At 37.2% G+C, this 26,949-nt stretch overlaps 2 protein-coding genes across 2 annotated transcripts in view; one reads left to right on the forward strand and one right to left on the reverse strand.

The window, feature by feature from the left end:
• Positions 1–847: 847 nt before the first annotated feature.
• Positions 848–1,699, reverse strand: LOC150087452 (sulfotransferase 1C2A-like). Its single transcript, XM_090372490.1, has one exon. It carries the CDS (start codon positions 1,697–1,699, stop codon positions 848–850), a length of 852 nt encoding a protein of 283 aa, XP_090228616.1.
• Positions 1,700–12,084: 10,385 nt separating this feature from the next.
• Positions 12,085–26,949, forward strand: part of LOC150087453 (G protein-coupled receptor-associated protein LMBRD2) — a 154,935-nt gene continuing 140,070 nt past the window's right edge. Inside the window, exon 1 of the mRNA XM_090372491.1 lies at positions 12,085–12,195. The gene's annotated coding sequence lies outside the window, so the exon portion shown is untranslated. The remainder of the gene's footprint in view (positions 12,196–26,949) is intronic.

Below are 26,949 nucleotides of genomic sequence, written 5' to 3' on the forward strand. Positions count from 1 at the left end.
CCACACCTTGAAAAGACAAGATTCGAATCTCGTCCATAGCTGAGTTAGTTTTTCTCAGGTGAGAACAGGAAGGCTTTTTTCTCCCCAGAAACTCCAGTTGCAGTAGGAGCAGTTAAACATGGAAGGTAATGATGGTATTTGATAGAGTTGGCCTTTTCGCTGGCAAGGCTTTGCCGTCCTGTCTGCTTTTTGTAAATCTTGGCAACTGCAAGTCTTGGAGGGGAGGAACCTGATTGTTATTAGGCCCTCAAGGAGATTAGTAAAATTAATGACAGAGGTTTATTTTAATTGTTTGGAAATGCGAGAACCAGAGGGCACAGATATAAAATCTTGAGAAGTACTTGAGGTATGGATCTAACGAAGTTTTCCTTCTGCAGTGTGTTGTAGATAATCGGAATAAATTGCCTGCGACGGTGGTCGAGGTGGAGAGTTTAGTAAAGTTCAAAAATTCGATAGTCGCTTTTTGGTGATAGGAAACGTATGAGTGATTGGAAATTTTTTTCCTTTTATTTCTTTTTTAGGCAGATGCAGAACAAGTCCACTTCCTTTTACCGTTTAATCATCATAATATTAATACAGTATTGATATTCATTTAGGTTAGATTTTGATATTCATTTAACTGAAAATGCGGCCCCCGAGAACTCATTCTACTCAAGGAGATTTCATTTGAGTCAGTATGAACAGTTTGAATACACATTTTATTAAGAGTTCAGTACACACAATTTATGGTTTTGGCATATTTCATGGCCAAATAGAAAGAAATAAAATATCAAACTGGCGTCCATAATGATTATTTAGCACAAATTAATTCCACAGTTTCTTCCTTTTTTTCCATCAAATCTTCATGTTAATTCCAGAGTGACATGATTTCTTCACCCCTTGGCTGTTTTCTGATATAATCATCTAGTCTTCCTTCTTGTTCTTTGGTTAAATAGTTTTTCCAGTCCCCTATTTCACCTTTACGAAAGAACTTCATCGTGGAGAACTCTTCAGCTTCGTCATTTCTATCTGAAAACACATCTACAGGTATTTTCTTCATGGAATCAAAAGTTGTCATAGTAATGATGTTGCTCAATAATGCGGGATCTTTTTCCAGTGCTTTCTTGTGTTGATCTCCTAAAAAGGCTGCGATTTTCATGACAGAATCACAATTATGGACTTTTAACTGCTCATAAGTCAAGAATAGGACATTTTGTTCAGTTCTGTGTTCGTACCAGGAGAGCACATGATCATACCAGTGGCCAAAGGGGACTTTTCCAGCGATGAACAACTCAAAGAAATCATTCATAATTAGATCATCAAGATAGAAGGCACATTTTCTTCCTCTGATGTGGTGGTAGTATGAAACACACACGTCTTTGGCATTACGAACTATGCAAATATATTTGGTAGACGGGTCATATGGATGTAGGTGAAAGGGCAAATGCGTTTTCATGTATCTTGGACGAGGTAGTGAGTTTGCTACATCAGGATCAGCTCTTTCCAAGAATGGAATGAGAGTAATATTCATTTGGGCGGCATCGATGCTCGTGGGTTCTTTGTTTACAATCCCCCAAACGATGTACTGCATCCAGGTGGAACCACTTTTTGGGTAGGAAACGATGAACGTGTCGCTGGGGTCACATTTGAATGCTAAAGTCTTTCTCCACTTCTCGGGGGTGAATACTTCAGATATTGGAACAGGAAAACCATCAACCATTTTACATAATGACAGAGTTGATAGGCCTTTCCCCGCGTAGATATCCTCTGCCATACTGAAAAAATAGCAAAAATATCTAAAAGTACGGCTCTGTTTAATATGTTTTGTGATTAAGTTAATGATTAGCAATAAAAAAAAATCAGAAAAGTGATATTATCTTCAGAGATTAGCACAAATCAATTCTAATCTGGGTATTTTTGAATTTGAAGATTCGTTTATAACTTCTAGCTAGTTTAAAAAAATATATTTTACAAAAAAATTCTTCAAACAATCCATTTTACAATAGTTTCTTACCGAAAGATGGTGTCGTTGGATTTTAATATTAGATGTACCTGGTGTGGTTAATTCATCCACGAAATGGAATTTAATTACAAGTTAGTTAATGTACGCAGTGTTACAATTCAAACGCGCTAGCAAATAGTAAAAATTCAAGCCCATACTCACCAGATGTTAGCCAGGGGCTCACATCTGGTGAGTATGGGCTTGAATTGTTACTCTCTCTCTCTCTCTCTCTCTCTCTCTCTCTCTCTCTCTCTCTCTCTTCTGTTTGTTCGATTTTAATGAAATTTGGGATGGCTCGAGAAATCTTTCTATAATCTAAATATAAAATTTTATAAAAAGTTGTCCTCTGTGAGTCCTTCTGTTACACGGACGAACAAACAGACAGATGGAGGGACATGGTGCTTATTCTATGCTGACGTGCTCAATAAAATCTAAAAAAAGATAATGCAAATATAAACATTGGCAACACATTTAAATTAGATTTCCAAAACTGCGCCATTAATGGTAAGGTACTCTTCTTGGGGCCCCGTTCTGGAAAGAACCCATGCTGCTGCGACCTTTACCATTTTATGTTTTGCTGTTTTTCTATTTGTCTGATTTTCGTGAAATAGAGAGATTTATGGCTTCCTTCCATAAATCTCTCTAAAGGAGCTAAATATAAAATTTCCTGAAAATCCGTTCACTAGGAGTGGAGTTTTTACATACATAAGCAACTCAGTCGAGGTCTCCTCTGTTTGTAAATAAAATGGCATCTCAATTTAGACTATAAAATTTTGAATATTAGAGATTTGGTATATGTATTCCAGATTAGCTAAGAAGCGTGTCTTTTGTCGTAAGTGATCTTAAATATATGACTCCCCCCTCCATTCTAAAAATTAAGATTGTTAATTCTAATAATTGCTAATGGTGAGAACTCGTTGCATGCTGTGTGATGTTTGATTGAGGCGTTTTTAAAGAATAAAAACGAATTACAGCTAATAGATACATCCAAATATATAAAATTACAATTTGTTTTGCCAAACCTAATACGGTTATGAACTAATATTGAATTCAGAGACTTCTTAAACGTATACGAAATAATTACCTTGTAAGTTATTCCTTGAAGTGTCAACAACAGCTGCTTGCGCTGCTCGCAGGCGAGTGATTTACAAGGAATAGTACGAAAGCTTATCATCTCCTTGAACAAAGTCCTATAATGTTATCATTATAAATAAAATACGATCAAAGTTCTCAATGATGGCTTTATCTGTTAATAATGACTTTATTTGACCATAATTTGACAGTTCTGTAGTTTTGATAATCTATTTCATTCGTTCCATTACTTACAGTAAGAGAAAAACAAATTATACCAATCAACTTTAAAAAACTGTCATTTTAGATCAGCCACTGAGAATTTCCTCATCTACCCGTGTGTTCTTTCAGTGGTTGGCCTGTTTAGCTGGATGAAAAATCCCTGCTTCTGGGAGGAAAAAAACCTTGCTTTCCTCGCCTGAGACAGACCAACTCATCCATGAAGTGAAAAAAATTGTAAAAGTACCTGGTGTAATAGACAGTTTCGAACCCGGCCCTTTTTCTACGCGGTGTGGGGTGGTGATTACAACCTTTGTGCTAACCGCCAAGGCGTGTTACAAGTCAATTGTCAATAACTTGACAGTTGACCTGTAGAATAACATTGACTTATAGAATGGTGCAAAATATCCATGACACAATTAATCAACCTTAGCCACTATGGATTGTCTTTAATATAAAATGTCATTAATACCAACATTAATAGCAGGAGGTAGGGGGAGGACGGTGACTATACCAACTCTGCTATTCACTGGCTGTTACTGAACTGCTGACTACTATATTATTGTGTGCTGGCTTGTAAGTCTGCACGGGTTGCACAATGGTATCGTCATCATCCTCCCCACACCGGGTGGAAAAGGCCCTGGTTCGAATCCCATCGATGAAGCAAGGAACTTTAATGGGCTTTTTTCATTCTATGGCTGAGTTAGTCGGTCTCGGGCGTAGTTTTTTCCCTAGAAACTGGAGTGTTTCGTCCAGCAAAACAGACAAATCGACCAGAGAACACACGCAGTTTACATACACAAAACACATGGGTAGATGTAATCAATTACGTGTGACCCTAATAAATAATTTGGTAATTTGGTTTGTGCTGCCTTATGCGATTAGACGGATGGATTGGGTAATATGGCGGATGCTTAGAAAAGATTCTCGGTTCAATTAAATACGTGTTTAATTTTAATTTTTAATTAAGCCATATTGCTCCCTGACGAGCTATTGTGGCCACCAACAAATTCCTCCAACTGCATCGATCTTGTGCTCTATGAGCGTGTCGCAAAATGTCATGTCCAAAAGTTTACTGATCCCATCCTTCCATCTAGTTGCAGATGTTCCTCAGCTCCTCTTTTCCTCGATTTTTCCTTCCATTATATTCTTCAACAGAAATTTTTCCCTCCTTGCTATGTGTCCAAAGGATTTGAGTTTTTTCTGTTGATGTTATGAGAAAGAATTATAGGGCTGCCAATTTTATTCAATAGCCACTCATTTCTTCTTCAATCAAGGTAAGAAATACGTAGTATTCTCCTGAAACACCACATTTCAAATGCCTGAGTTTTCTTCCTGTCAACTCTTTTCAGAGTCCATCCTTCACATCCATAAGTGGCAACTGGAAAAATTAACGAATCAGTGATTCTCAGTTTTTCCTTTCAGGGCAGATCTTGATCTCTCCATAACTTTGTCAGTCCAATGACTAAAGCTCTGGCAATTGCCTGTCGTCTCTTTACATAATTTGTGCAGTCACCATTTTTATTTATTCTTGACCCAAAGTAATTAAATTCATCAACTTTTGAACATCTTGCCCATTAATCTTCACTTTAGTGGAACCGAGATTATCACCATTCACCATAATTTTAGTCTTACTCACATTCAGAAACAGTCCCTTTTCCTTACTTGCTTCATAAACTTTAAGATGATCCTTGGAATTGCAAATTAGCACAGTATCATCTGCACGACGAAGATTGCTTATCTTCAGTCCTCCAATTTTGATGCCAATGTCTAAATCTTCCAAAGCTTCACGCATGATATCTTCGGCATAAACATTAAAAAGGTGAAGTGATAAAATGCAGCCCTGCCTGACACCATTACAGATTTTGAAAAAGTCTGTGTTTCTCATGTTGGTTCTCACAGTTCCTTCCTGTTCCTGGTATAGTAGCTTATTCTGCTCAATTATGTGGATTGAGAATTCCATATTAGCCATCGTTTCCCATAATTTACCACGTTGAACACAATCAAATGCTTTAGAATAATCTGTAAAACACAAAACGACTGGAACATTGAATTCCTTGCATTTATCAATAATCAGTCGGAGACTGATTATTGAAAAATGCATAGATTAAAAAATATCGACTGATTAAGATCTGATCTCTGGTTCCTCTGCACTTTCTGAAATCTGCTTGTTCATCTGGCATTTCTTCTTTAAGTTTTCTTGAATTCTGCTTAGTATTATTTTAAGAAGAATCTTGCTAGCATGAGAAATTAGGCTAATAGTCCTATAATTTGAGCAAATTTTCAAATACCCTTTTTTTTGGTACAGGAATGAAAATTGATTTCTTTCAATCTGATGGACTCTCCCGAGTCCATCAGATTGGAAGAAATCAATAGATCGGCGTTCAAGCCCCTGATTGCTAAATATGGTCGCTCTCTACCAACCGGCACTAGACCAACATGGTAAATTATGGTCTGTTCCCTGAGCATGACTTGAGGAGGCCTCCATCCTGCAGTGGATTGACAATGGCTGAAGATTTATTATTTAAATATTCAGTTGCTGCTGGCACAACCATTAGTTTAAAGGAGTTTACAATTAAATAATTTCTACAATGAAAAGAGTCGTTAGCCATAACTAGCAGTTACACAAGATTAAACTATGGTCTATTCAAACGCGTTTACTGCTGCATTCAAGCGCTTATTAAATCGCCTACGTCGGATATTACAAAAATTTTAATGACTTTGTTGTGAGGTATGTGCAGCTAAGTGTAAAGAATTCCTTTTATTATAATATTAGCTAATTAGTAATTAAACGCTTTTCTTCCCTTACGTAACTTGATTAATTTTCCTTTGGTGTCTCCAACGTACAATTCGCTAAAGCCACAGGCAGTCCAGTATAATAGGAAGAATTTCCATATAGTGAGGTACCAACGAATATAACAGGAAATTGAGTGTCATATAATTAATAAGAAATAAGATGGGATCAGTAACCGCTGGCGAAGAACTCCTACTCTATTCATATGCTTGATAAGCTTAGATTTCTCAAGTGTCAAGTGTAACCCCTTTGTCTAAACTAGCCGTAAAACTAAATATTAGTCTGTTTTCTGGTTAAGTTGATGTTACTAAAAAAGGTACATGACATTATCACACAACAAACGACTTAATCGTCTAAGACACTTTTTAAATTCCAAGCAGTGGGACAAACTGATGGTGTTACCAACAGCAGATTCTAAATGGGGAGCATTCAAAGAATTAACCTTGGAAGCTTCTAGGCTTTTCATACCGATTAAGAAATATTGTTCAAGGTTTAGGCCTAAAAGGAGGTCAGACGAAGTAATGAGACATGTGGCAGAGAAGAACAATGCGTGAGATGCATATAAATTAGCAGGCGACACGGAAGCCTGTGGCAGATATAAGTTAGTCTGTAATCAAGTCACAAAGGAAGTTAGGCAGGCGAAGGCAGATTACGAGAAATCTTTGGCAAAGAACGCAGAGAAAAACAGCAAAGAGTTCTTTACTTCTATAAACTCTAGGTGGAAAGGTATGAATCAGATTGGTCCACTTAACACAGATACTTTTACTATTGATGATCATGCTCAGGTAGGTGATAAACTGAATGAGTATTTTGCATCTACATTCACACGTGAGGAGTTATTCAAGGAGGGAAACGCCAGAAGCTTATCAAACTCTAACAGGGAGATAAGTAATTTTGTAATAACTGAGCGCAAACTGGAGTAGCAATTGTTGAAGGTAAATATCAGAAATAGCACCTTGGGTGGATGGGATCTATCGAGATATATTAAAGGAGGGAGCAAAGGAAGTAAGCAAACCCTTAGCCATAATTATGAGAGCTTCCTTAGACTTAGGCAAGGTTCCCATGGATGGGAGATATGCAAATGTATCCCAAATTCACAAAGGGGGTTCAAAAGGTCACGAGTAATGATAGACCTGTTAGTTTAACTTGTGTTCTGGGAAAAATAATGAAGGCACTGGTTAAAGAAATATTGCAGGATCATATATACACGACTGCAGTAGTATTTTAGACACAACATGGGTTTCTTAAAGGGAGGTCTTGGCTGACAATTTTATTGGATACTATGATGTGATCACAAAGGAACTGGAGGCAAAAAATAATTTTGATATCATATACAGGGATTTCAGAAAAGCTTTTGATACTGTTGCACATAGAAGACTGCTATACAAATTGGAGGGGTATGACATTAGGGGGCAAGTTGCTTCAATGGATAAAGGGATGGTTGAGTGGGAGACGACAGAGGGTGTAACCGATGGATACTGCTCTTCCTGGACTAATGTTATTAGTAGAGTTCCCAAGGGTTCGGTGCTGGCCCATCGTTGTACTGTTTTGTCCTGATATACCCTAATCAACGATATTCATGAGGATATATCAGGCTTAATGTTCAAGTTTATAGATGATACAAAGGTAGGCAGAGTTGTTAATGGCAGTAAAGACAGTATACTATTGGAAATGGATCTAGATAAGTTAGGCCAATGGGTTGAAAATTACTAACTGAAGTTTAGAAACGTACCAACTGTGTAGTATTACACTTAGGGAAGGGAGAGTGAAAAAGACTTGGGGGTAATTGTGCAGTCAAATATGTAGTTCGCTTAGTAGTGCAGACGGGCTGCCATAGCAGGTCATGGAGACTTCTCACTGATATATACGAATTTTGCTAGCAAGGACAAGGAGGTGATTATCTCGTTCTACAAGGAAATAGTCAAATCACACCTTGAATACTGTGTACAGGTCTGGAGGCCTCATTTTAGGAAGAATGTAGAGTTGTAAGGATGAGCACAAAGAAGGACAACAAGATGGTTACGGAAACAAAGGGGTGCTCGATAGGCTTAAGTCTGCAAATTGAATCGCCTGGAGACTAGACACATGCGAGGTGATCTGGTTGATGTGCATAAGACCGTGAACAATTTGAGCAAGCTCAATGCTGATAGGATTCTTCCTCTTGCTCAGATTACGAAACTGATGGGGCATAGAAACTGAGGAAAGACAGTTGTAGAATAGGTGTGCGGAAATTAGCCTTTAGCCAGTGGGTAGTTGATTGCTGAAACAGATTTCGATCTCTTGTTGTGGAAGTTGATAACTTAAATAAATTTAAGACTGAGCTATAAGCATTTAGAGTAAATAGATGAGTGAAATGGGAGGGTTTTTTTTTTTTTGGCTGATGATGCGTAAGCTTGCTTTCTTGCATCGCATGCATTTCCTAATACAATTGTCTTAGAACGGGTGATTTTAACTTCCCAGATATGGACTGGAACTTGTATGTTGCTCACTAGCACACTAGAAAGGCTTTTTAAATTTACTGCATGATCTACTGAACCCATTCAATTTCAACCCTCCATTCGTTCCAAATACCTGTGCAGCTCATCCTTTAATTGATTTAGGCTGTCAACTTCCATAAGAAAATTGTGGAAGTTGATAGATTAAATAATTTAAGGAGGAACTGGACAGGCATTTGGAGGGAATGGTGTGATTTTTTTTTTTTTTTGGCTGATGCTGCATAAGTTCATACACTTGCTTCCTTGCATCATATGCCACTACTAATACTACTAATACTAATACTAAAAGATGGACATCTGTTCCACCAATCAACTACCCTCTGGCTAAAGGCATATTTATGCATATCTATTCTACAACTGTCATTCCTCAATTTGAATCTATCCCCCTCAGGTTCTTAATCTGAGCAAGAGGAAATCCCTTCAGCATTCAGCTCGCTCAATCCATTCAAGACCTTATACACATCAATCAGATCACTTCGCAGGTGCCTACTCTCCAGGGGCAGCAATTTTCAGAATTTAAGCCTTTATTAGAAAGAGCATCCCTTTCTTCCCCCTCATCGAACTTGTCCTTCTTTCACCTCGTTCTAGCAGCTCTACAACCTTCCTAAAATGAGGCCTCCAGTCATGTACACAGTACTCTAGGTGTGGCCTGACCATTGCCTTGTAGAACGGGATAATTATCTCCCTGCCCGTGTTAGCAAAATTTCTATATATCATTGACAAACTCCATGACCTGCCCTGGCAGCCCGTCTTCACTGCTCAGGCAACTACATACTTGACTGCACAATTACCCCCAAGTCTTTTTCACTTTCGACTTCCCTGAGTGTAGGACCACACAGTTGGTACGTTTCTCTTCGGTTATTGCTACCCGAATGCACTACTTTGCATTTGTCAATGTTAAACTTTAGTTGCTACTTTTCAGCCCATTTCCCCAACTTATCTAGATCCAGTTGGAGTAGCATACTGTCTTTACTGCTAACGTCAGTAAACCCAGTCAACCTTTGTATCATCTGCGAAGTTCTACATTAATCGTGATATACTTTCATCAATATCATTGATGAATACTCAAAAAAAAAAAAACAATGGGCCTAGCACCGAACGCTGGGGAACTCCAATAATTGCATTTGTCCACGAAGAGCAGTGTCCATTGATGACCACTCTCTGTTGTCTCCCACTCACCCATCACTTTATCCATTGTAGCAACTTACCCTTAATGAAATACCTCTCCAATCTGTACAACAGTTTTCTATTTCCATGTACAACGGTATCAAAAGCTTTCTTGAAAACCAAGTACATGATATCAAAACTATTTTTGGCATCCAGTTGCCTTGTGACCACATCATAGTATCCAGTCAAATTGGTCAGACAAGGCCTCCCTTTAAAAAACTCATGCTGCGCCTTAACTATTACTGCCGTCTTGTCTAGTGATCCTGCAAAGCTTCTTTGCAGGATCAGCTAGACAATGGATTCAAAGTGAATCCATTATTTTACCCGGAAGACAAGTTAAACTAACAAGTTATACTAGCAGGCCGTACCTTGAGTACCGCATACAGGAGGCCTCATTTTAGTAACGGTGTAGAGTTGTTTGAGTGAGTACAGAGATGGGCAACGAGATTGAGGAGTGGAACGAAGGGGTATCCTTACCAAGAAAGGTTTAAGTTCTGCAAATTGCAGCATCTGGGGACTAGGCACTTGGGAGTTGGTCTGATTGAGGTATATAAGGCCTTGAATGGATTGAGCAGAGCCAATTCTGATGTGATTCTTCCTCTTGCTCAGATTACGAAATTGAGGAGGCATAAATTGAAATTTCAGTTGCAGAATAGATTTAAGCTTAATGATTCTCCGAACATTGCTATATTCCCCCTTTAACTGCTTTATCTCCCTTTAGAAAAGTCTGGGACCGCTAATGCCCAGATGTTATCCTTAGAATCAGATCTTTTTGAACTTATGTAGATTAATTAAGGAGTTATTACAAACTAGAAATGCCATTCACGAAGTCGTATTTGGTCGATCCAGTTTGAGATTGAAAATGAAGATGATAAAGGGTAGTAGTAGTAGAGGAGGCATGCGATGCAAGAAAGCAAGCTTATGTAGCATGAACCAACAACGAAAAAAAAAAAAAAAAAAAACATGTTTCACACAACAATTCCCTCTAAAAGTTTATGCAGTTCTTCTTTTAATTTATTTAAGCTACCAACTTCCAAAACAAGAGATGGAAGTGTGTTCCAGCAATCAACTACCCGTTAGCTAAAGGCAAATTTCCACACGTCTATTCTATAACTATCTTTCCTCTATTTCAATTTATGTCACTTAAGGTTCATAATATCAAAGAGGAAGAATCCCATCAGAATTGAACCTAGTCGACCCATGCAAGGCCTTATACACCTCAATCAGATCACCTCGCAGGTCTCTAGTTTCCTGAAGCTGCAATTTGCAGCACGTAATCCTTGCTTGGTAAGAGGACTCCCTCCGTACCCCTCACCATCTTGTTGCCCTCCTCTCTACTCGCTCAAGCAACTCTACATCCTAAAACGAGGCCTGCAGACCTGTACACAGTATGTAAGGTGTGGCCTGACCATTGTCTTGTACAACGGGAAAATCACCTCCTTGTCCCTGCTAACAAAATTCCTATGTATCATTGACAAGACTCCATGACCTGCTGTGACAGCCCGTCTGCACTGTCAGCGAACTTCATATCTGACTGTACAATTACTACTAGGTCTTTTTCATTTTCTACCACCCTAAGCGTAGGGCCATACAGTTGATACGTTTCTCTGGGATTACTTTTACCATATACAGTACTTTGCATTTGTCAATATTACACTTCAGTTGCCATTTCTCATCCCATCTGTCGAAGTTTTCTAGATCCTGTGGTAGTAGTACATTGCCATTAACAACCCTGCCAACCTTTGTATCATCTGCAAACTTCGACATTAAGCGTGATATACCGTCATCAATATCATTGATAAATACATAAAACAACAGTGCGGCCAACACCGAACCCAGGGAGACTCCACTAATAACATTAGCCCAAGAAGAACAGCGTCTATTGATTACCACCTTCTGTCTTTTCCCACTCAACCACCCTTTTGTCCATTGTAGCAACTTGTCCTTAATATCATACTATTCCAATTTGTACAGTTGTCTTCCGTTCGCAACAGTGTCAAAAGCTTTCCTGAAATCCAAGTTTATGATATCAAAATTATTTTTTCCATCCAGTTACGTAATAAATGATGTCCTTTTAAAATTTAGGAAAGCTGGGAGATTTATGAGTCCCGAAATTCGACCTTTGGGACACTGGGATAAATGAAGAAAATTGAGCAGTGTCTTCTGTAACAACGCATGTCCCTTTGACTTTTGTTCGTTGTACTGCGTTCAATTTTATTGAATCACATTTTATGAGCAACTTACAACAAGTAGGTTCACCGGCTGTTTATAACAGCAAATTGGACTGTTTCATAATCACATATGTTTTACACGTATTAATATTGTCGTATATATTTGGAAATTTGATCAACATGTTAAATTTGTTAACTGTATCAGCAGTGTTTGAAAAATAATGGTAATGTTATTATTCGAAGCTTTGGACGGCATGGAGTGGAATGTTTTAGGAAACAGCGGGTTGCAGTTTATGCGTGAGTATAAGTTATAAACTGTTAATGTTTGAATTAGCAATTCAGAATTGATTTACTGTTATATTTTTGGGGTCTGAGTAATATTATGCATATAACACTAATATATATTTTTAAATCAATTGTTTCTTATACATCTTTTTTGCTGTATGTCGTGTTATGCGAAGGATGATGGAGCATGGCAGTGTATCCACCGTCTGTCTTTTGCTGTTGCCAATCTAATTGCCAGTTAAGGCAAACCAAAAACTATTGGTTTTCAATTGGTTTGTCGGTTTTGAATGGGGGAAAAAAAAACCATGTAAAATAATTAATTACAAGTAATAATTAGTAAAAGATAAATGCATAAAAATTCCATGTCATGTTATCAGTAGTAACGGATTATTATCATTATACTTTCTTAAAGCAAGGGTTGCAACTTAATGGTGATAGCCAGTGTTTTTCTGGTCTTTTATGTATTTATCATGATCATCTGATTTCAGAAATTAGCGTTAGTAGAGGCATATGATGCAAGAAATCAAGCTTATATAGCATCAGTGCTATATTTCCCAGTGCTTCTGTCACACCAAACTGACTCAATATTGCACTGTCCACCCATGTCAACTGGATGTACTTCCTTAGATGTTATGTATTTCTTAACTAACAGCATAATCTCTTCTCCCTTCCTATCCTGTTTATGTTTTCTTCCCACATTGTACTCCCAAAATTCCAATTCTTCATTCCTTATATCTGTGTGACACCACATCTCTGATATCTGAACAATATCTGCTTTTGATGTTTTGACCAGCACCTCAAATTTATTTACTATACCCCTAGCATTGGTGTTCATGTAAGTATACATGCACCTGTTCCTATTCTTGGTTACCCTAACACAGCCCATGTGTACTGGTGTTCAAAGAAAGTGCATCACCCCTTAAAATTGTAATTGTCGTCCAAATAACATAAGTATGTGGCAATATTTCTTACAGATTTCATCAGATAAGATTGACATGCATAGATGATGATGTAATATTGCATCAGCTATTACTCTCAGCTATGTAAGCACGCTCTACAAGAGTTGCAGTCATTCCTTGCTTATGTCAGGATGGCGAGTTACTTGTACGTGCAGTGGACGCCATGAAGAAAGAGTGCTATTGTTGCTTTACCTGAGGAAGGATGTTCTTCCCATCATATTGCTTATAGAGTATCTTGTAATCAGTTGACAGTGAGTAGATTCCTTTCCAAACTCAAGAATACTGGTTCTGCTGTTAGGAAAAAAGGAACTGTACGCAAACAAGTCTCTACGCCGAAACAGGACCGCGTTTTGAAGCGCTTATGCCTTAAAAACGGTAAAGCTTCTTCGTCCGAGCTGAAAAGAGAATGGGAAGAACATACAGGAGTGGTAGCAAGTGCAGTAACTGTCAGAAGGTGCCTCTTCAAAAATGAACTTGTAGCTCGTCATCCTAAGAAGCCCCTCCTCTCACAAAAAATGAAAAAGGCCTGATTAACTTGGTGTAAGGAGCATGTCAAATGGACCTCCAAGCAGTGGAAGTCAGTTATTTTCTTGGATGAGAAGAAATTCAACCTGCATGGCTCTGATGGGAGACAAACGATTCCACGTAGGCGTGGCGAAGAATACCATCCAGACTGTATGGTGTCTACAGTGAAATTCTCTACCAGCCAAATGATATGGGGGTGCATTTTGTATCGTGGAGTAGGTCACCTGCAGTTTATAAATGGTTCTGTGAATGCCAATGGATACCTGACTATATTGGAAGGCAAATTGCTGCCAACTATTATAGAGACCATTTCAACCTGCCAAGTAACTGCATCTTTCAGGACGACTCTGCTCCTTGTTATTGGGCGAAAAGTATAAGTAGGCACTTCTGTAGGTTACTTTAGCTTCATTTCTGCATTAGAGGTTTGACAGTAATGTGTTTAGATTTGTTACAGGTGAAAGAATGGTTGGAAGAATGGTCCATTACAACTCATAGCTGGCCAGGAAACAGCCGGGACCTGAATCATATAGAGAACTATTGGCATCATGTGGAATCTGCATCTGCAATTGCCAGAAAGAAACCAAAGACCCTTCATGAACTTCAGGAAGCCATAATTCGTGTTGGGAAGCATGAGATATCAGTTGATTATCTTTAGAAATTGATCTCGTCAATGCCTCGACAGTGTGCTGCTGTCATCGGGGCCAGAGGCAGTTCAACTAAATATTAGTTTGCACCTGGGGACATTTTCATTTTGTTTTCCATTTAAAATGATAAACTGAAGCAAACTGAGGGCTTCTGATAACATTTCAGCCATAGTTGCCGTGTTTACCAAAACTGTTGTATAGAAGTTGCAAATGCTCATTTTGGAATATTTTGAGAGCACCTCTCAAATATTACTTAGCTTTGCCTTAACTATTAATAAATATCTTTTGTTTATATTTCTGTTTGTCATGCTAGTCATTAATGTAACATACCATTGTGAAAAAGGGTTAGAAATGTGAAATTCCTAGGTGATGCACTTTCTTTGAACACCAGTGTATTTACTTGTTCCATGATGAATCCCAGCAGTCCCTGAAATTCCCAGCACCTTGCTGTAAAGCTTGGTGCTGGGTATTTCAAGGACTGTATAGCACTTATGGGGATGTAGCACTTAAATTGTTATAATATCCTTCCTGAAATTGAAACCTGTTCCTTTGCCCTTAATAACTGCTGTCTCTTTGTTCATCATCCAACTTAGAACCTTGATCACTCTCTGCTAATGGTGCCTGAACAACCATTAGCAGAGAGTGATCCCGGCATGTTGTCAATCCTACAATGTCATGTTGTGATCAGGGAGAAGATCAGATCTAGAATATTTTTTACCCTTAGAACTTTCCCTAACATGCTGATATAAATAACAATCTAATTATGACATAATTGCACTGGAAATGAATGCAAAAAATACTTTTGACATCATATGCTTAGATTTCATTGAAGCTTCCAATGGTATTCCATATGAATGATGACTACTGTGCATATTGAGCAATATGAAATTCGGAACAAATTATTGCTGTGGATAAAGGGATGGTTGACTGGCAGGAGACAGCATGGTTATTTAATGTCCATTTTTCTTCATGATTAATGTTATTAATTGAGCCCTACAGAGTTCAGTTCTAGGCCCCTTACTGTTTTCAGTATTTATGTATGATATTGATGAAAGCATTCCAATTTAACGTCTTAAGTTTGCTGAGAATTCAAAGGTTGGGAGGCTAGTTAATGATGGGAATCAGGTGTGCTACTCCAACAAGACCTGGATAAATTAGGTGAATGGGCTGAAAAGTAGCAGTTAAGGTTTAACATTGAAAAAGTCTGTTTCCTTGCCTCATTTGGAATTGCTAATACTATTGCAAAAGGAGAGAAAAGTGCAAAGTGAGTAATCCCATAATTACATACTGCTATCACATTAAAATTAGCAGGAGCATTGACAGCATGGGGAGGGGATCAGCCTTCTTTGCTCCAAACATTATGTAGAGGGACTACTCATATCTGAATGGGGATGAGGAACTGAAGGGGAAAGGTAGACCTATTGCTGGCCCTCAGTGTTCCCATGGATACCAGCTGTATTTTTTACTTAAGAATTTTTAGCAATCCATATCATATCATAAAATTTCAGTAAAAGTTTCATTTTGTATATAAATAAACATTAGGTATAATTATTGCAAATAAACATTAGGTATAATTATTATGTATTAAATGAATATACACTGTGTGGCTTTGAAATTTGCATGAAAGTTTTGGGGTATAAATAGTCATAATATAATTTTCTATTAGTAAGAACTAGAAACCACCATGGTTGCTGGTAAAAACCCAAATCCAAAATGTAACTCCAAGTATTTTTTAGTAAAAACTAGTTCCTTCAAGATTTCAGTTAGTGGAAACCACAAGAACACTGTAAAATGACTAGGGTATGGAGGGATAGACCTTGTTTAAGTGTTCCTATTATTTTTCCTCGTTAGTGTAGTTAAGGTGTTTTTGGCTTCATTGTCTCTGACTCCTAAATATTCGTCTAGTCATGAAGTATAACCTGATCTCGTATATCCCTGGCCTCCAAGAATGAAGACTGCGATTTGGATCAGTAGCATTGTGTAAAACATTGAAAATCTTGGTTTAAATTTGCGATGTTGCAATAACCTTTTATAACATCTAATCCCTAATTCTGGTGCTGAATGAGAATTTAGCAAAGAGAGGTAAAAATTTCAAAAACACAACATTATTAATAAAAAAGAACAAACCTACATCACATTTTTATCAGACATGATTTAACATTGGCACAATATGATATAAGTGCAAGATATCAGAGTAATTCATAATAATAGTCATCCTCTTGTGTCTATGCTATAATACTCCCATCCAAAATAGCTGTCATTATTACTTCAACTTAGTGCATACAAATGTACCATTAAAACCATCTATTCCTTGGCAATATTTATCAAGTTACAAGAATACTAAAAATAAGAAACACCAGATATACTAGATTCACAAAATATTAAGAAAAACATAATATTGGAAATGTAGGCCCTTCCCATTCGTTTCCACATTACAAGTAAGGAGTCATCATTAATTCAATCATTAACATTATGATTACTTCTGCTACCTGTTACGACATCTACTTTAAAACTTCTATGCAAGGTTTCCATATCTAATGTATATGATCCACAAAAACATGAAATCCTTAAGACATATCATAGTAACATTTAAGCATTTACAATTAACATACAAATACTAGAATTTACTAGGAAGAAACCATTTTATCTATTTCATTATTGCTCTTGCACACACTGACTTTCGTACTTATAAACGCAATTCGACTTACCAAGCCTATGGTGGATGCTGTCTCGTCAGAAAGTGAATATGGATTCCTCTGCCAGTTAAACAACTATGGGCACTGGTTGTCTTTCATTGGTGGTGCGGGCCTACTGGATCTCACTTGTCGAAACTTGTGGTCTTCTCCTCACCTCCCTACACTCTCTCTCTCCGACTCCTTGACTCCTGGGTCCTCCAGGGGCCCCCTTTTATGTCTGAAATTCTCCCAAAATGTTTATAGATTATCCTTTTCTCATTGGGTGGTAAGGAGAGACTCATGCCCAAGACACTCGGTTGGCACGTAATGGAAAATAACAGTGAAAGGGGTAACTAGTTATCCTCCAACGTGCCACGTAATGAGTGTGTCCGAAATGCGTATTATTATTTCTACATTTCCTTTTTAGGAAATCGCAAAATGATAGCATACATACATAATCCTTAAATAGGCTGAGAGGTATTCTTAGTTATTTGTTCACATGAGAATCAGTCTCCATCCCCTCTCTTAGCCCTGCATTAACATTCCAAAATGTGTGGAACTCTCCAATGTTTATAATATTTCACTAACCCTTCTGACCTGTAAACACTCAGCAGAAATAGCTGTTCCTTGATTACTGTAGGTGCTTAAAACAAATTTTTATCACTTCATTAGAGTGTAAATTTTGCAATCTTTATTACACAACACACACTTTTAATGACATTTAATTCATTTTTCTCTTTACCTGAAACTTGGGGTTTTTAAGAAGTGATGTTTCGAAAGTATCCAGGGTACCAAGGGTATGGTAATTTAGTAATTAATTTACAGTAATCAACTTGAAGGAAGGGGCAAAAATTTTTGCCCCTTCCTTCAATATATAACAGTTCCTATAACAGTTCAAAGAAGGGGAGGGCTCAGTTGTTAAAGGCTTATCTTATCTTATCTTCCTTCATGGATTAGGCGATCCACCTGTTCCAATCTCAAAGAGGTCTGCCCATCTTTTCTTTGGTCTTCCTCTGTCTCTTTTTCCTTTTGCTCTATACGTATAAGCTAATTTAGGGAATCTATTATCTTCTATTCTTTCTACATGTTCTTTCCATCTTTGTCTATATTCTATAATTTTTCCATTAATTGAGTAAATCTTTAATTCCTTTCTAATATTTACGTTTGGTATTTTATCAAATTTTGTACATCCATTAACATATATTAAAAATTTCATTTCTGCAGCTTGTATTCTATTAATGTCTCTTTGTTTTGGTATCCATGTTTCAGAACCGTAAAGAAGTGTTGGTATTGTCGATAGCATTAGCAAAGGCACATGATGCAAGAAAGCAAGCTTATATAGCATCAGCCAAAAAAAAAAAAAAAAAAACCCTTATTTCACCCATCCACTCACTCCAAATGTTTGTCAAGTTCTGCCTTGAATCTATTTAAGCTATCAACTTCTACAACAGATGGAAGTTTGTTTCAGCAATCAACCACCTGGTGGCTAAAGGCAAACTTCCACACATCTATCCTACAACCGGCTTTCCTCAATTTGAATTTATGCCCTCTCAGGTTATTCCCTCTCTGATTTATGCCCTCTCTGATTATTCTGAGCAAGAGGAAGAATCCCATCAGCATTGAGCATGCTCAAACCATTCAAGGCTTTATATACCTCAATCAGATCACCTCGCAGGTGCCTAGTCTCCAGACACTGTAATTTGCAAAACTTAAGCCTTTCTTCGTAAGGCAACCCTTTGTTCCATTCGCTAATCTTGTTGCCCTTCTCTGTACTCGTTGCAACAGCTCTACATTGTTCTTAAAATGAGGTCTCCAGACCTGTATACAGTACTCAAGGTGTGGCCTGACCATTGCCCTATACAAGGGGACAATCACCTCCCTATCCCTGTGAGAAATATTCCTGTATATCATTGACAAGACACCATGAGCTACTCTTGCAGACTGTCTGCACTGCTCAGAAAACTTCATATCTGCCTGCATAATTACCCCCAGATCCTTTTCATTCTCTACCACTGTCAGTGTGGTACCACAGAGTTGATACGTTCTCTGGGATTACTGCTTCCCGTATGTAGTACTTTGACAAATGTAATGTTAAACTTCATTTGCCACCTCTCAGCCCATTTGATCAACTTTTCTAGATCCCGTTGCAGCAGTGTACTGTCATTAACAATCCTGCCAACCTTCGTATTGTCTGCAAACTTGGACATTAAGCCTGATATACCATCATCAGTATCATTTATAAATACAGAAAACAATGGACCCAACACTGAAGCCTGAGGGACTCCATTAATAACATTAGTCCACGAAGAGCAGTGTCCATTGATTACCACTCCCTGTCTTCTCCCACTCAACCATCCCTTTATCCATAGCAGCAATTTGCCTCCAATGCCACACTGCTCCAATTTGAGCAGCAGTCTTCTATGTGCAACAGTATCGAAGGCTTTTCCAAGATCCAAATATATGATATCAAAGTTATTCTTTGCATCCAGTTCCTTTGTGACTACATCATAGTATCCAATCAAATTAGTCAGACAAGACTTCCCCTTAACAAACCCATGCTGTGTCTGAGCTATAACTGAAGTCTTGTTTAGATCCTGCAATGCATCTTTAACCAGTGCCCCCATTAATTTCCCTGGAACAGAAGTTAAACTAATGGGTCTGTAATTACCTGTGTCTCCCTTTGATATTCCTTTGTGTAATGGAGTCACATTTGCACATCTCCAGTCCATGGGTACCTCCCCTGAATCCAGGGAAGCTCTCATAATTATGGCTAAGGTTTGTTTACTTCTTTTGCCGCCTCGTTTAATATAACTGGATAGATTCCATCCACCCCAGGTGCCTTTCTTATGTTTATCTTTAACAATTCCTCCTCCACTGTACTCTCAGTTATTACAAGATTATCTAGCTTACTGCCAGAGTTTAACTCACCTCTGGCATTCCCCTCCCTGAATAACTCCTCATGTATGAATGTTGATGCAAAATATTCATTGTTTGTTATCTACCTGAGCAGGATCATCAACAGTTGAACCATCGATATCAAGTGGACCAATCTGATTCATCCCCTTGCTTCTAGAGTTTACATAAGTAAAGAACGTATTGCTGTTTTTCTTTGCATCCTTTGCCAAATATTTTTTGTAATCTGCCTTTGCCTTCCTAACTTGGTTACAGACCAGCTTATATTTATCATAGGCTTCTGTGTCACATGTTAATTTATATGTATCCCATGCATTTTTCTTCTCTGTCACATATCTAATCAGTTCATCTGACATTCATTTAGGCCTAAATCTTGAAAAATATTTCTTTGTTGGTGTGAAAAGCCTAGTGGCTTCCAAGATTAATTCTTTGAATGCTTCCCATTTTGAATTTGCTGTTGGTAACATCATCAGTTGGTTCCACTGTATAGAATTTAAATACTGTCTCAGACCACTGTAGTCAAATTTTACAAAGTAATTGTAAAATTACTTTGTAAAATTTCCATTGTGTTTCTTTCCTTGTTTTCTTAGCTAGAGTTCTTTTTATTGTTCCACATATATTTTGAAATTTTGCCAATTTCTGATTCATATCTTTTTTGGCATCATATTAGCATTAGCATTAGTAGAGGCATTTGATGCAAGAAAGCAAGCTTATGCAGCATCAGCCAAAAAAAAAAAAAAAAAAAAAAAACCACTTCCACTTCACACCTCTGTTCGTTCAAAATACCTGTCCAGCTGAGCCTTAAACTTATTTAGGCTATCAACCTCCACTACATGGGATGGAAGTCTGTTCCACCAACCAACCACCCGCTGGCTAAAGGCAAATTTCCGCACGTCTATCCTACATCTGTCCTTCCTCAATTTGAATTTATGCCCTCTCAGGTGATTATTCTGAGCTAGAGGAAGAATCCCATCAGCATTGAGCATGCTCAAACCATTCAAGGCTTTATACACCTCTGTCAGATCACCTCGCTGGTGCCTAGTCTCCAGACACTGTAATTTGCAAAACATAAGCCTTTCTTCGTAAGAGCACCCCTTTATATGTCATATCACATCCTAGATATTTAAAATGTTTTACTTGTTCTAATATTTTATTGTCTATAACTATTTTTCCCTTTAAAAGCCATTGTTCTAGTTTTCATCGTTGACATTTTAACTTTATATTCTTCTATTATTTGGTTTAATTTAAATACTGCTCTTTGTAAATTGTCTTCACTATCTTGAATAATTACTTGATCATCTGCAAATAACAGTGTATTAATCCTAGTCTTTGTATTTAAATATATACCTGTATTAATTTCTTCTTTCCATTTATATATCATATCCTCGATATATATGTTAAACAGCATTGGTGACAAGCTACATCCCTGTCTAACTCCTTAATTTATTATACTTTCTTCTGTTAATTTATTACCTGTATCTATTACTATTTTTGTTCCTTGATATAAACTCTCTATTATTTTTGTAAGATGCTTTGGGTATCCTTTATTACTCAATATGACCCATAGTTACCTGAAATTGTGCAGTGTAAACAGGCAGGAAAGATGCTACATAAGGCTATTGTAAGACTGCACATGGAATATTGTGTCCTCCAAGTATGGTGATCACAGTTAAAAGAAGATGGCAAGCTTCTTGAAAGGGTCCAAAGATGGGAAAACATATGTGGTGAAATCAGCAAAGCGGTACCTACATGAGGAAATTTGATAATTAAACATGCCACACCAAACTGTAGATCACAATATTTTGAACATTATTGTTCCTTCTGTGGATAAATAGTTAAATTGTTTAGATGACTGTACAATTCAGATATCCTTCAGTTGCAACTTGCTGGAGGAAACAAGGAAGAAAGTGTCCTGAGGCAAAGGGGTCCTGTTCTTGATTGGATGCTGAATTCCCGGGGGGGGAAGCATCTCGTTCCTCTTTGCTCCAAGCCATGCTGAGCATTCAAAATGACAGAGGTTGGACATGTAACCAACTCTCCTCTTTATCTGTGTTGTTATGCTCTGGCTGTCATGTGATACCATTTCCACCGCTGTGCTGGTAGGCTGATGGTTTTCTTGAATACTTTAATGGGCAAGTTAACTTTGATTCTTGTTGGTTGGCTTGGTGTATGTTGCTGGATTCATTGTGGTCATTATGGAAGAGTTATTCAGGAATGGGGTATGATGATGCCCTTCTGATGTTTCTATTTACTGTTTTTCATTAATTCTTTTGCAGGTGGAATGCTTCAAGAAACTTTCTTCTCTTTTGCTGGTGTGCATCATTTAGCAGTTTGGGAGCTCTGATCCTCAGAGATGTATGATATTCAGCATCACTTTGTGTGATATTCACACATTGAAACATTACCAAAATGGATGACTCAACTCAACTCTTGTCCAGATAGTTGAATCTTGATAATAGTCGAGTCTTCTGGTCTCTTGTTAGCCACCATTGGATGCAACTTCTGCATCATACATCCAACTCTGTTACATACAGATAGTTGTTCTATTGCATCATTTAAAGATAAAGCTCACTTATTATCATCATAATTTTCCCCTAACTCTTGCTTTGATGACTTTGGTAAATCCCCTACCTTACTGAACATAATCCATTCAGTGCCTCCCTTGTTTTTGATGATATTTAGATGAATCCTGAACAGTTTAGATACCAAAAATTGTCCAGGTCCTGATGTATTTTTTCACATGTCCTTAAAACCTGCACTGCAGAGTTAATTCTGTTTTATGTTCCTCGTTTGCAGTTTCTTATTCCTCTATTTTTTTTTTTTTTTTTTTTTCTCCCACCTATGTGGAAATTTTCTCATGTCCATCATGGTCATTCCTAAAAAGGGTGACAAATTCCTCTCTTCCAGTTATCATAATATTTTACTTAACTCTTTTTAAAGTAATGAAGAAATCAATCACCAACTCTTACACTGTTTTTCAAACCGTTCCACTGAACACTTTGGAGGAACTTAAACAGTTGCTTTCAGTGTTTCTGAAGTTTTCAACCGTGTTTGGCATAAATATCTTCTAAGAAAACTTTTATTTTATGGTCTGCTTTCAGTTTTGCAACTGGGTTGTCAAATTTCTTCTCTGACCACTCATTGCTTATGATGATAGATGGCTGTCTCTTGTTTTGTTCTTTTGTAAACTCTTTTCCTCCTGTATATTAATGACTTCCTTCCATTGACTGGAAATCCAATTTGGAGTTTTGCTAATGTTAGTATTCTATATTATGCTTTCTAGTTTGACAAACCCTGCTCCACACAAACAGCTGCAGCCTCTTGAATATCCACAGTCCTTAAAGCCAGTGAAGAGAAGAAAATTTAACTTAGTTAATTTCAGTTAAAACCAATTTCTATGTTATTTATTTTAAAGAAGTGTTGTTCTTATGTTCATCTTCAGTAATATGCAGATTTTTAGACAGAATTGCATATCCTTACTGGGGATAACTCTGCTTCAAACCATTCATAAACATATAATAAATGTTGCTTCCACTGCATTAAAAGAGATGAGCTTTTCTCTTATGCACACTGCATTACTTTTCTTCCCAGAAAATTATGGCTCAGTACAAATTACAAATTTGTCCTTCCATGAAATGTTGTTTCCACATCTGTAGTTATGCTCCTAAAACCTCTTTTGGAGCATGACCAGACTTTTAGACTCTTTTTAGAAACTTTTAGACTCTCTCCCAAAGAGAGCAGTCAGGTTAATTAATGAACCCTAACTTGCAAGCCCACTCCATCCCTTTTGCAGAGATATTCAGTGTTTGTGTTTTTATTTAGATAATTCTTATATAAAAGCAGTTTTATATAGAATTTTACACTGTTTTATTAATTAACATCTGTAATTCCATTTGTCAACTAATAAAAGTTCACTTACAGTTAAATTCTAAGCTCTCTGAACCAAGTTCTCCTTTTTTAATTATTCCTTTTGCATCAATTATTTGGAACGGCCTTCATTCTTATATATTTCCTGGAAATTACAATCTACAGAAATTCAGTTCTAGATATCAACAGTTCTCAACAAATCAATGAACCTTCTGTCTTCTCAACCTTCAACCCATATACTTCCTAAAATACTAGATTTAACTCTTATGGAGTTACCTTCAGTGGTGACTTAAAATTCACCACCAAAGGTACCTCTAATGTTTGTTGTCACCATAAAAAAAAAAAGGAAAGAAGAAGAAAAATCAAAAATGTGCCTTAAGAGCCATGGAGATTGTAGTAAAGTAAATAAATTGTCTTGTTGAGAGAGAGTGCAATACCTTTGACATATCCGTGTAAATGTTATTTATGCCTGAATGATCTCAAAAGGGAATTGATAATTGTGTCATCAGAAGCTGGTATTCAGAATTGAAAATTACTGCTAATGTGGGTTATGCTTCAGGCCCAATAGTGATTATAGATTCTAGAGCCAGTGGATGGTTGACAGATTTATTATTTAGCTAAAAGAGATCTGTAACCATTTGCCAGGTTTCAAATATTCTAACACAGACCTGGTGTAGCCAGTATCAGTGAATTCATTAATGAATTAATGGCTGAGAGAAGTGGACATCGTGCATTTCTTCATATGCAGCCATGTATCATAATGTCATTGTTTAAGTGGTGTCAGTAAAGATCCAGTGGTGCAATGAATGGCACTGTTTAGTTTTTGTTGATGAGTTTCAATTTTTGGAGTTAGTTGCCACACACATCTGTGCCTATCATTCACCTCCTCTTTAAGGACTGTACCATACCTTCAACTGGAGTTTTAGGTGATAGAGCCATCACCTACTAACCATACATCTGTGGTCATTATTTAAGGCCCTCTGACAGTCCAATATATTCTGATACCTTTCTGAAATTCATGCTTCTGCCATTCGCGTGCTCTAAGTAATCGCACTTCATTGACTGTGCCTGCCTATGTGCCACGTATATCTTGACAGTCTTTATGATGTTGATACAGGTGCATGTAGCCCAGCCTATCTCCTTAGAGAATGTATGGGAAATCACTTATCTCCATTCCTCAGTCAGCCAGAAACTGCTACTTAGTGTGTAATTACAGCAAACTTTGAGACACATATTGAGTGGTTACACTTTTCCTCTCTTTAAGTACATTAGCATGTATGCATAAAGTGCCTATTTGTCTTTACCATGTCCATCCAACTGTCAGTCCACATGCAATAACCCAACTCCCAGTGGAGAATTTGTTAAACTATATATTTGGCTCTTTCACAAAGATTTATTTGAACAATTTTTCATCAAAATTGGACCAGTAAAAATCTGGCAGTTATTTCTTTGTCCATCAACTTCAAGGGACAGATTTTCATGAGATTTTATATTTCACTCTATTAGACAAATTTGTTGTGCATTCTCAAATTTCATTAAAATTGGACCAATAGAAATATGTAAATTATTATTATTATTTCTCCATACGTATCACATAGACTGTATATATGCTGTATATTGTAACTGAAGTACTAGATATTAAGTTTGTTGCTGTACTTTGCATTTTACATACTGTTGATTATAAAGTGTTACAAAATGTGCACTGCATATTATGTTGGGAGGTATGTGCAGAAATGAAACAGTTACTTTGATATATTATTAATTAATCAATTAATAATTAGCTATTTAGACGAAGTGGCAGCTAAGTTTTAAAATGCAAGGTCTTTCATTTGGGGAAGTGCAACCCCAAAATAAATTATACACTTGGTGGAGTTGAATTAAAAACAGTAGATGAAGAAAAGGATCTGGGAGTTATGATACAGGCAGCCAGGAAAGCCTGTGGTGTCCTATTGATGATTTATCGAACATTATCCTCTAGAAATTGGGAGGTCATAATCTCACTGTATAAGGCATTTGTAAGACCACATTTGGAATACTATGTTTAAGTATGGAGACGTCATCTGAAAAAAATACATTGAGCTTCTTGAAAGGGACCCAAAGATGAGCAACTCAAATGGTGAGATAACCATACAAAGAAAGACTAATTATGTGGCTATAGAGCTTGGCAACTAAGTACTTCAGAGGTGACCTAATTGAGGTTTATAAGGCACTAAGAGGGATTAGTAAAATGAATGAAGGTGGAATTTTCACTGTTATAAAGGATTTCAGAACTGGCGGCCATAAATTCAACTTTGTATTCTGTCAAGCTAAATTTTAATGATCTAAATGTAGTTTTTTTAATTTGTTTTTGGGTTGCAAATTGCAGAAAGGTGTACCCATTCTTCTTCACACAAAGAACAGTCACTGATCCTGTGTATTGGCATGCTGGAGAATTATCTGATCCTGCAAATTACAAGATAATCCTGGCAACAATATTCTTTTCCAATAAGATGCTGCGTGCCCTCATTTCCACAATGTTAGAGGCCATTTGGATTGCCCCTGCCCCAAGTTGATGGGTAGGTCACACAGGTCCAGTTCTGTAGCCAGCTCATTCACTGGACTTCTATTTTTGAAGTTATGTTAAGGACCAAATGTGAACCAATGTGGCTGGTGGCAGTAACACCAGCCACATTGCAATTTTGGGTTTGTCCAAATTTTCTTCAGTACAATGTTTCTTCTTTGCAAATATAATAAAAAGTTATAATGTGCTAAATGTCTGAAGCTACTTTTGACTTACCAAAAAAGTTAGAAATTGGTGACTGTTTATTTTGAATTTCTACATTCATGCAACAAAGAAATTTTGAAGGGCTGGAATGCAAAGGTCGGTGCACATATCCTCACTGATGGCAGACTGTTGAGAACCTTCCCTGTTAAATGTACTTCCACTCTTTTGAATTTTGGAAGAAACTGTGGATGTTGGCAGGTTTTACTGAATGACTGATCAGATTACATAGCCATTTTTCTCTGAGTCAAACATTGTGTACCAATGTGAACACTTTTACTTGTATTAAACATTTCTTTCCAGTCATCAGTTTTCCATTTGTAAGTTATAAATACAGTATATATATCAAAATTCTGCTTAAATTAAATTCAGTTAATTTTAAATAGAATTTCAGCTTAATTTATAACTTTTTTTTTTTTGTT

This window comes from Mastigoproctus giganteus, chromosome 4 (genome assembly GCF_048544385.1).
Source record: "Mastigoproctus giganteus isolate SK-2022 chromosome 4, ASM4854438v1, whole genome shotgun sequence".
Lineage (NCBI taxonomy): Eukaryota > Metazoa > Arthropoda > Arachnida > Uropygi > Thelyphonidae > Mastigoproctus > Mastigoproctus giganteus.

What these genes read in the sequence shown, in the direction of transcription:
- LOC150087452 (XM_090372490.1), bottom strand. Translation starts at nt 1,699, where the DNA reads ATGGTTGATGGTTTTCCTGTTCCAATATCTGAAGTATTCACCCCCGAG.